The sequence below is a fragment of the Mesoplodon mirus genome, assembly GCF_964341445.2.
Source record: "Mesoplodon mirus genome assembly, chromosome: X".
In the NCBI taxonomy this organism is placed as follows: Eukaryota; Metazoa; Chordata; class Mammalia; order Artiodactyla; family Ziphiidae; genus Mesoplodon; species Mesoplodon mirus.
The window spans coordinates 116,454,228-116,465,543 of record NC_138981.1 but is presented as its reverse complement, the minus strand read 5'-3'; the positions used below and the strand labels follow the sequence as shown (position 1 = coordinate 116,465,543).

Below are 11,316 nucleotides of genomic sequence, written 5' to 3'. Positions count from 1 at the left end.
TCCTGCCGAGGGGGCTGCAAGCCCTCCAAGCAACTCTGCGCCGTTCCTGTCTGGTGAGCGGGCTGGGGGGCTGCACTAGGATCTCGGAGGGCCCTCAGTTCTCAGGAGTCGCTAACTCATTGGCGAGAGCTAGAGGGTCGGGAGGTGGGCGTAGAACTGCAGCAGCAGCTGGTGCCAAGATGCACAGCCCAGAGGCAGACTGCCCGGCCTGTCCTATCAGGGCTGTCTGATCCCTGCACACCCCACAGGCCTGGTCAGTTGAAGCAGGTCCCAGAAAGGCCTCCTTGCCCTCGGTCTCCCTCCCCACCAATCCAGTTCCAGTGTTTCCAGATGGGCTCGTCTCATAATTTCCCCAACTGTGTTGTAATAACCGTAGTTATGTTTACACATTCTATGTGCCAGGTACTTTATAGGTATCATTTTAAACCCATAATTTTAAGCCCTTACAACAACCTTGTAAGCTCCCTTGGGAAGCAGAGGGGCACCATCCCAACTCCCTGCCCCACCCCTGCTTCGGTGCCCCAGGAGAGACGCACACACACACGCGCGCGCGCGCACGCGTGTGTTCCCCATTCATAGAAATGCTCACGGTTTCCTATACCCAGGTTTTGACTCCTAACAAACATGGCAAACGTTAGCCCCAGAGGGGTTCTGTCCTTTGATTAGCCCGGGCATGAGGCTCCTCAACGGAGAGGCCCTCTCCTCCTGCCTCGGCCTTTAGCTGAAGTATCCTGGGGACCCTTCCACCTGAGGAGTCTGCAGCAGACAACCATGTCACTGAGCACCCAACGCCATCCTGAAACGACCACATGGCGTGGACGGCTTGGACGCCCGAAGAACCTGAGCCTCGGGGGTGTGGCTGTGATCTACAAGTTACCTCCACGTCTGCCCACACCGTCCCCACGCCCCCCATCCCTGAGATACAGGAGCCCCAGTGAGCAGCCTCCCAAATAAGCGGCAGCCTCAAGGGGGTGCCTTCTTCCGACAGTGGTGGAGCCGCAGTTGAGGGCACAGCAGCGTTCGCCACAGCTCGGGGCTCCAGGGGGCACAGGGAAAGGGCAGCCGACAAAACAAACAGGGACGGGATGACTTCTCGATGACAAACTTCAGCTGCAGTTCCCTTCCCACCTCCAGCCCCCTTTGGCCAGAGGAAATCAGTGTGCTCTTTTTAAGGGATGTGGACATCTGGGAAGTGTTATCTTGGGTCAGAATGGGGTTTTTTGTTACTGTTTTTAACTGTATCCAAGTGCTGTTACAGGTTTGTTTTATCTTGTCGTTCGTGTAGTTCCACTCAACCACACTGAACTGAGCATGTCCTCGAAGGAAGGAAAAGTTAGTTATTCAGGTTTCTGGATCAGCAGTATCACCTTAGAACAACTGCACCGGACAGAATTAGAAGTCAGGAGGCAAGTTATTTATATGCTGCTTTATTTCTGTAAGGATACACTGAACTGTCAGATGATCATAGCTAATGACAAAATGTAGAAATGAGGCATCGGCTTCTCTAACCACTCCTACAAGAATGTTAATATGCACTGTCATTACATGTGTACTCTTGATATCGTCTCATTATACTATGTAATATAACAATGTAGCTAGAATACAGTAAGTAGGTGATCCTGCATCTCAGGTAAGCGCTACGTGGAAATCCGGTTCTGCCTGCGGGGACAGTGGCCTCCGCAGCCCCCAGAGAGCCAGCTAAGCTCTTGAGGAACAGTCCTCAGAATCCCAAGAGAAGGGACTTGGCGGGCCTGCTTATTAACACACGGACACAGAGCAGACAAGTACTATGTTACAAGGGATTCCACTTGTCACTGTTGGGAAATGTCATATCTGTGTCAATGACAGTCCTGGCGCCTGCCCACCTACCCCTCTCGACTCTTATGGTTACTTCTGTAGGATGACTTTCAGAACTGCAGGAACGTCTGAGGGGGCTAAAATATTTCCATGCAAGTCTCCAAACCCAATAAGCTATGTTGCTATTAATTAAAACGAAAATTTATTAATTAAAAAAAGATAAAGGACAGCTGGGTTAGTTTTGTTAAGCTTCCAGAAGTATTCGCTGTGATGACGTTCTTCTGAAACAGGCTTGTTTTCTCAGATCTGCCTACACTTTCCAAATCACCTGCACGTTCCATGTTTCAAAGTAGGAACGCTCAGAAAACACGCCACACGGGGAAATCAAACGTTAGTACAGGGGAAAAGGTCAGTTGAGAATTACAGCTAAATTCAAATGTTAATTTTCTGGAAATCCGTGTTAGTCATTTGAAAGCACAAAAGAACAGAAGGAAGGTTTTGAGGAGGAAGTTAAACCATGCATTTCGCTAAGTTCTTTCTGCTCACAGAACAGGGTGAGCAGCCGAGTTGGAGCAGCCGCTGCAACTCTGATGTGTCGTGTGACTGACACGGTGGGTCCCAGCTGAGCCACAGGAGGCATCTCAGTGGGGGGCTTTATCTCTTAGGCTTCTTGCTTACGTCACTAAGCAGCTACATGGTCAGCACTTTTCTGCTCTATGATAAACATGCAGAAGAGTCAATCTAGCTAAGTGTTCGTTTGCTAATTGCAGCTATGGAGAAATTGACTTTGCTGCAGGGTTGCTTTTTGCTAAATCCTAATATGATCACTGTGTGCCCTTACTTGAGTAATAACTGTAAAATGGGAGGAAAGACAGAAGGAGCAACCCTGAAGAGGTGAAAGGCCGCTCTCGCCCTATGGGTGGTGCCGGGCAGAGGGCGAGGACACGAGGAACAAGACTCAAATTCCATTTTACAGGACAGGAGCCCCTGTCACTTTACAGCTTTTTGGCACAGTCGGGGCAATACACTTGCTCCTGATGGAAAACAAAGCGCTTGTTGGCCAGATTCATGGAGCATTTTTTGCAGTGGAAGCAGTAGTCGTGCCAGGATTGTCCTTCATAGGCCACCACACTGGAGCCTTTACCAAACCCTGTGGAGGAAACAAAAGCAAACAAAAGCGACAGCTGAGTGGACACAGGTGGCAGCCAGGCCGCCGCCTTGCCCATTCACGGAGCCGACAAGCACGCGGGCAGCGTCCGCCCGGCGCCCGGCCCCCCACTCCACCACGCACCGTCCCCCACGCCGCCGGGACCTGAGAAGATGCCAGAGCTCAGTCGAGGGCCCCCTTGCTCTCCAGAACCCACATCCCCTGCCACCGCCATCGCCCTGTGACTGATGCGCACCGACCTCCCAGCACAACCAGTTTCTTTGATTTAGGTCACGGCCATGGCATCAAAGTGGCCACCAGGAGGCAAACTTGGGCTGTTTGTGGGGTGTGCACTTACCGGGCCTCGAGGAGCTGCTAAGCTTCGATTTTTTCTATAAAGAACCACCACCCACGAGGGACAAGTCCTCTCTCCACCCGGATGCCTGCCCCGGAGGTTGGCGCTGGGAAACAGGGTGAGAGGCAAGCGTTTCCCGTGGCACACTGGGGGCTTCCTAGCTTTAGAGACTGGGTGGCTCACTCTTGACACAGTCCTTTTCCCTGAGGATGGCAAAAGTCTTCTCAAATGTACATTTCAAGGCTCCCCGGGAGATGGGAAAATTGGAGGCGGGGGAGAGGGCCCAGGGCACGTGGACCGCGGCCGCGAGATGAGGAATGAAGTGATTAGCTCGGCTCCTGATCGCAAAAAACCTGCCCACTGGCACCTCTGAGCTAGCCTTCCACTATGGGGTGTTCTCATCCCAGCTTCTCGCTCTCCGGCCTCCCCGCCTCCCCTCCCCTCCCCTCCCCCACCCCAGCCCACCCCGCTCCTCTCCCCCCACCCCTCCCCCCAGCATCCCCGCGCAGTGCCTGCCCGTGGCCGTGGGTCTCAGGCTCGTGATCTCCGGCAGCAGCGTTAGTTAGTCGGCAGTCGTCAGAAGTGTTCTGTGTTGCAAAGGCTAACCTGGCCTGGGGGAGAATCCAAACTATTTGGGGGCCTTCGGGACCACAGTGGCAGGGGGAGAGGGCATTCTTTTGGGCCTTTGTGGATGAAACCGACGACGGAGGAAAATGAGAGATGGTTACCATGCGCAAAACCTAGCCTGGCAGACTTAGCAAGGACTCTTTAGCCTACCAGTGATGGGGTTCTTGCATCCAGCACACTTCTTGGCCACAAAGTTCTTGTAGCAATCCACGCAGTAATACTGGTCCTCCACAGCGGTGAAACGCTGCCCAGCCAGCTTCTTAGAGCAGGTAACACACACAAAGCACTCGGCATGCCAGGGCTGATCCTGGTAAGTGATTCCTCCAGATGTGATGGCCTAGACCAGGGAGTGTAGCACCGGATTCAGATTCAACAACCATTTTGTTGAATGCCTACTACGTGCCAGGCACTGTGCTGGGCGCTCTGGTCTACAATATCTCATTGAATCGCCACAACGGCCATGGGAGGCAGGCGCTATTATTATCCCCCAGTTACAGATGAAGACACTGAGGTTCAGAGAATGCAGGCCCCTGTGCGAGGTTACTACATAGCAACTGGGTGGAGGAGGCCGGCCTCCAGAGCCGGTGTGCCCACGGACAGCCTGCCTTGGCCTGGGCGCGGCTTTCTACTACCACAGTCTCCTCATCTGTAAAACGAGAATAATAATTCCTACGTCGCAGGGCTGTCGTGAGGATGGAATGGGATAGTGTGTGTGCAAGTGCTCCGCAAACTGTCAAACGCCTCTAGAAGCAACGGTCAGCGCAGAACTCCCTTGACACGTACCTTGTTGCACTTCACGCAGTGCTTGGCAAACTTGGCCTCGTGGCAAGTCACGCAGTAGAAGTCCTCCCCTTTAGGGAAGAAGCTTCCCGTCCCAATGACTTGCTTGCAGTTGCTGCAGGTGAAGCAGTCTTTGTGCCAGACGGTGCCCTTGTACTCCACGTTCTGATCTCCTGCGGGGGGAAGAGACGGGGTAGCCCCACTGACAGTGCTCTGCAGGGGGCTGCATCCGCTGGCGCCGTCCTGGGCCCTCCAGAGGGGAGGAAATGCAGGCCCTGCAGTTCTTGGCCTCACGCTTCCAGTCACCTACCCGCAGGGGCTTCTCTACCGCGTCCTCCTGTGGTCATGCCAACCCAGACTGTGTCGGGGGGGGACCCCGGCTGTAGTGATTTACGGTCAGATGCGTGAATCCCCGCCCCCCCACCCCCATGGCCTTTGTGGACTCCGAGATTCAACGGGGGACTACGTGACCCGGAATTACACCCTAAGGAAGAAGCATGCTTCGATCACTTACTATCCCAAGTGAGAAAGCGCTACATACTTTTCACTTCCTTCTCTTGTCACAGACAGTTCTCTCCAGTGTTCTTTAGTTGCCGAGTGTGTGCGTGTGTGCGAGCATATATGTGTACACATATATACGTGTATATATATGCGTGCATATATACGCTGAACTCCAGCCGCGGCTCCCAGCAGCACCAGCCCCATCACCGCAAGCAACCCCACGCCACGTCTGCCCCCAGGGCCTCCTCCCTGGCTGCCCCGGGGCTGAGTGCGGCCGGTACCTGCCACGATCGGCTTGAAGCAGCCCTTGCACTTGGGGGAGTCCTCCCGAGTGGTGCACTTGTTGCACAGGATCTTGTTGTCCTTGGCCACGAAGGTCTCATTGGCCAAGGAGCGGAGGCACTTGGCGCAGCGGAAGCAGGTGTCGTGCCAGTAGCGGTTCTTGTAGTGCACCTCCTGGGAACCAAGCAGGGGGCCGGACGCCGTGAGCGGGGCGTCCCGTCAAGACGACATGGTCCCTCACACCAGAGCCCGAGCGGAAGGGCCGGTGCCTCATCCAGGTCCACCCTCAGCCCCGCCCGCCCCCGTGGCCGCTACCTTGGAGTCGGCGCCGATGGGCTTGCGGCACTCCACGCACGTGTTGGCGCAGAACTTGTCGAAGCACTTGAGGCAGCAGTGGTGGCCGTCCTTCTGCACGTACTTCTTTCCTTGCAGGGGGTCCCTGCAGTAGTGGCAGTCGAATTTCTCAGCCATGGTGCCCACCCTGTAGCTGGAGGGACCTGCGGGGGATGAGCAGGTGGGACAAATGACCAACGGGAAGGCTGGAGCGTGGCCCGAGGGGCTCTGGGGAGGCCACCACGGGACCCAGGCGACAGGCGCTTCACTGTGACTCCTGCGACGAAAGCGCCCCGCGGTGAGTCCCTGGGGCCCCGGGAGAGAGAGTCCCGCTGGGCCATCCCAACACAGTGCTGCCTTACAGAGGACACTGGGGGAGGGGGACAGGGGTTCTGGTGGGCACGGGGCCCCAAGTGGTGGGGTGAGTGAGGGCAGGGCTGGGACGGGGCAGGCAGGAGAGGGGAGGCCGAGCCTACACAAGGACACAGCTCTCTTGGCCGAGTCTGCGGGCGGGCAGCCCAGCTGGCAGGGAGGGAGGTGCCCAGGCCCTCACTAGAGACCCAACCGGGAACCCCCGCCTACAACTTTCTCAGCGGGGAGAGCATCCTCCGGACGCCCAGCTGTCCTCCTACCTGCAAAATGCAGTTCATCTGAACAGAAACTTACTGCTGACTCTGGACCACGCTAGGCACATAAGCAATGCTTATTAATTTATTTTAAATGTCCCCTTTTAAGTCTGCCAGAGCACTTTCTAATCCCTGAAAAGATCCTAAAGAATTATCTCCAAGATAGTTTACTGACTTTTGAGGCCCAAGCGATCAGGCAAGAGGGGACTTATTGAAAAGGCACTCTTGACGCATACCGGCCAGTTTTGTGAACTATCTGTCACAGTGACGTTCGGTTTTGTGATGCGCCAAAATCAAATCCCCCTTTGTTTAAGCAACTAAGGGTCAATACAGTCAATGAACTATACGATTTAGGACATTTGCAATTTTAAAGTATAATCTGGGGGAAAATGGTTATTCCAAGAACCCCTTCCATTGCCTTCATATGAACTACTCCCTCCCCACCCCGCCCCCGGAATCACAGGCACTAAAAAGCACTCTGTTAATCCTGCCACCAAAGAGGTACCAAATGTGAGTTTCTATTAGCTCCCAACTTCTGTAAGCAGACGCTAATTTCTTCCTCTCTCCCTGAGAAAGAAACTTACACGGGTGAATAGACAGCAATTATTTAATTTGCCCAGGAAACAGGAAAACAGAGACTATTTCTCCAACTACCCACAAACGTGGTTACTGTGCAAGCGAACACCCCAGGAGTAATTTAGAGAGAAAGAACGAGGGAAAAGAAACGAGCAGTTGCCCGGTACTCACCACAGCTCTTCCACTAACTGGCCAGCCCCAGACTCCCACTTTGGGTCCCATTCCCAGTTTTTTTTAATACAAACACATGTCCAAGTTGTTTGGATCCTGTTGCCGTAGGCAACCAAACAGCAGAGTGAGCTAAGGAAACCACACCCTGTGTCAGCACCGCCGGGGCTGGGCTAAGGCGGGGGACTCGCACTCAGACCAGCCTCCAACAAGGGCCGGTGAGCAGCACCCCAGGCCCATCGGCTTTCCAGACACCTGACCACTGAAGCCAAGCAGTGACAGTCTTGTGCGAAGACAGGTGCTTGAGACAGTCATGTCCCAGTTCAGAGATTTACTGAGACTAGAGAATGGTTCTTACTGGCACTTTTCCCCCAAAAGAAAACCGGGGTGTTCCCTTACATAACTGGGTTAGAAAGGAAAAGTAGGGACATGATGAAACCAGGGTCTATCTCCTTGAACTGTTTACTTAAGGCAGCTTTTAAACTGTCTTTAGCCCCTGTGTACACCGGAAAGAGCGCCTGTCACGGGGACAGAATGTTGAAAATCACTCTCCTTAATTCATTCTTGTTGGCCTTTCACATGTCACATAAAATCCTTGTCTTATTAGCTCTTCCATATTGAAACTGTGCACTCAGCGAAGATTTACTTTCTTGTTTAGAGCTGTGTAGAGAAACCAAATAAATCTCCGGTAACAGTAAGTGCCAGGAAATTAAATTATCAGTGGGTCCTAAATGCCATTTGGCAGGAAGTCAGAATTTGTAAGATTAGACAGCACTGGCTTCCTGCGTGGCTAGAGACTATCTTCTTGGACCACATTTGAAAATCCCTCCTTCTCTCTTACCAAAGTCTCTATTTAGAGTAAGTCTGAACCCAACTCATTTTAATATCACTTTTTTTTTTTTTTTCTTTTTCTTTTTTTTGCGGTACGCAGGCCTCTCACTGCCGTGGCCTCTCCCGTTGCGGAGCACAGGCTCCGGAAGCGCAGGCTCAGCAGCCATGGCTCACGAGCCCAGCCACTCCACGGCAGGTGGGATCTTCCCAGACCGGGGCACGAACCCGTGTCCCCTGCATCGGCAGGCGGACCCCCAACCACTGCGCCACCAGGGAAGCCCCAATATCACTCTCTTTTGATGTCATTCAAAGAAGAAATGGATTCTAAATATTTCTGTACTAGAGTACCATACAGAGACCCACCTAAGGGATGGTTCTGTCTCATGGTATTTCTGAATCCTAGCTTTATGGTAAAAATACAGGTACTTATGTCGTACAAAAAAACAAACTACCAGAAGACACAGTGAATTCCATTTAGAGCTTTTGGAGAGAAGGAAAACCACTATGGTTTCATACTACCAGAGAGATCTTACCTGCCAAGCCTTTCCCGCCTTAAAACCACATACTTTCAAACTATTATTTTACCAATGCCAAGTTCTTCATTGGTTATTTTCATCGTTCTAGAACACGACTCGCCCAAGAGTTTCTAGGCATCCACACGATGAACTAATCCATGGCTCAGCAATGAACATGGCAGAACCAGAGAGTGTTGAAAATGGAGTCACTGAATCTGTTCACCACTTTATCACACCTACAGTGCAGGGTCGTAAAACCAAGCAGAAGGGAAATTCAGTGAATACCACTAAGGAAAGTGCCACCACTTGGTGTTTTTGAGTCCTAGCTGTAGGCATTATTATTTTTTTCTTTCTTCAGTATGAAAAGCCCAGGGTCATCTCATATTCCCCGCCAATGTTATACTTAAACCCAGAGAGTGTGTATCCAGATGAGTGACAGATTTCAAAGGGCACACCCTTTAGAACAGCTTTCCACAGCTGCCTCGAGCCTCTTTCATGTGTGTGCGAACACTTACTTGTCAAGATAAAATAGGCACTTCTAGGAATGCAGGCTTTATTGCCTAAGAAGTAAACAGGCTGGAAATACTTAAAGCATGTTAACAATGTCGATGTCAAATTCATGAACTTTAGTACCTTTTGCAATAAATCCAGTAAGTGGAACTTTGGGCAACGGGAATGAGCTTACCTTGTGGTTTTCTAACCTTACGATTATTTGGTCCAAAACTATTTCAGAACTTCACACAGGGTACTTAGGGAGAAGTTGGAGTAATACATTCCTCCTGATGAGACAGTTACCACATTAGACGTCTGCATAAAATATGGACAATGCGCAGAAGAGCAAAATGTTTCATTACTACTTATCCTCTAAGAGATGAACAACTCGAAGAAAACGGCTTGTAAATGACAACGCTGACAGGTTCCTAAAAGACAGCAAATACCCTGATTTGTGGGCTGCACCAAATGAGCCACAGTTAAGCTGACTTCATGAGGAGAGACAAGCTCTACGCTTTCATTTCTTTCCCCTTGTTAGAAATAAAAGAATAGAGAAAAAAAAATGAAGGTGGCATTTATACCTCCTCTTTGGGGCTCTCTTTAATCTTAGTGAATGGCATAGACTTAGGTGAGGTGTATCTCTTAGGGAATAATTTTTTACCCCCTTAGCAATTTCTAAGTACATGAAATACAAAACCTTTTAACCTTCCAAAACTTCCAGATCTGTTTGCCTTGACCTATTGCTGTTATCTGGGAAAGGGCGTCATCAATCGTGAGATGAAACACTGGATACATACCAGTAGGACACTACTTCCCTTCCTGCCTTTGTCCAGGACATGTTTGCCCCAGGGAAGCTCTGTGATTAATCTTTTTTTTTTTTCTTTTTCTTTTTTTTTGCGGTACGCGGGCCTCTCACTGTTGTGGCCTCTCCCGTTGCGGAGCACAGGCCCCGGACACGCAGGCTCAGCGGCCATGGCTCACGGGCCCAGCCGCTCCGCGGCATGTGGGATCTTCCCGGACCGGGGCACGAACCCGCGTCCCCTGCATCGGCAGGCGGACTCTCAACCACTGTGCCACCAGGGAAGCCCCTAACTAATCATTTTATAACAAAGATTTCTGTTTTAGAAAATCAGGGGGCAGCGCCTGTGACCCTAAGGTGCTGATGTCTAACTGACAGTCCTTTATAAGACTTAGCCGGTTGGAATGCAGTTGGAAATGTGTCAAATTTTAGGGATTTATTCCAAGATGGTAGCCTGATTTTCTTGCTATGCCTGCTTCAAAAGACACATCATTCTTCACTTAATAAACAAGCTTCCTCTTTCAGAAAATTCCTGAAGTACATCCAACATTCTAAGAGGGGCCTATATAAACCTCAGTATCTCAATAAAAAGTTTTGGCTTCCGATTTAATCATGTACACATACAAGAAATATAACACTGCAACATCTGTTTTTTTTTTTTTACTATAAACCTCATTAGAGAAGATCCAATTTGTATTTAATAATCTTGTTTCTGCTTTATATGTATTCTCTCATGGATTTCTTGCTAATCTTCATTTTTCCCCTCTTGCCCAAGTGGCTCAAAATAAGAATATTTAGGGAAGAAGTGAGTATTATTAGATAGCATTTTTCTAACTATGTGCTTTCCCTAAGTGGTATAATGTACAGTATAAACAATGAACAGCAACGCAAATGGGAAAAAAATGCAGGTTATTTCTGGCCTGTTAATGGCTAAGTGCAACATACCAGGACGTTAGCCACTCCACGTATGAGAACATTCAACACACGGAACGAAGCCTTTGCTGATGAAAGGGAGGCTTGCACAGCAGTCATGCCTGCGCACCTGGAGGCGCCACCCCACGCGGGGGATAAACACCTGCACAGCTGCGACAGGGAGGGGCTCACGAGTCACTGAAAAGTAGGCTTTCAGAGAATTTCACAGAAAATTGGAAAGTGGTTTTTCCCTTACAAACAGACCAGGTAACAGTTCCAATGTTATTAGCAACTTCGCTGGTATGCTGCATTTAAGAAAAACCCCACCAACTCTCCTTTGGCTTGCTGGTCACAGGTAACCCGGTTTAGATGACACCCGGGATCAGGAGGGCTGCATAGAGATGATCAAACGAAACATTACGTGGCCCTGAACTTACCCTAGGCAGATCCTATCCCAGAGCCACTCTGTCCTGACACAGGGCTTTTCTGAACGTCGCACACAATACGTGCAGCACGTTGTGCCTCTCGCACCGTAGAGAAAGGGCTTCTGACCTGGTAGCCAACACATGTGTTTT

The 11,316-nt window shown here is 50.8% G+C and overlaps 1 protein-coding gene across 8 annotated transcripts in view; it reads right to left on the bottom strand.

Moving 5' to 3' along the window:
• Nucleotides 1-1,411: 1,411 nt before the first annotated feature.
• Nucleotides 1,412-11,316, bottom strand: part of FHL1 (four and a half LIM domains 1) — a 60,434-nt gene continuing 50,529 nt past the window's right edge. For 4 of the 8 annotated variants that reach the window (XM_082610633.1, XM_082610634.1, XM_082610631.1 and 1 more), the window contains 5 exons: nt 5,805-5,986; nt 5,489-5,663; nt 4,710-4,879; nt 4,077-4,263; nt 1,412-2,947 (listed from right to left, as the gene is read on the bottom strand). In XM_082610633.1, the coding sequence (XP_082466759.1) occupies nt 2,793-2,947; nt 4,077-4,263; nt 4,710-4,879; nt 5,489-5,663; nt 5,805-5,960 (843 nt within the window). In that variant the 5' untranslated portion in view covers nt 5,961-5,986 and the 3' untranslated portion in view covers nt 1,412-2,792. Of the gene's footprint in view, nt 2,948-3,302; nt 3,503-4,076; nt 4,264-4,709; nt 4,880-5,488; nt 5,664-5,804; nt 5,987-7,195; nt 7,255-11,316 lie in introns of those variants that run through there. The other 4 variants (XM_082610636.1, XM_082610637.1, XM_082610638.1 and 1 more) reach the window with 3 other exon arrangements.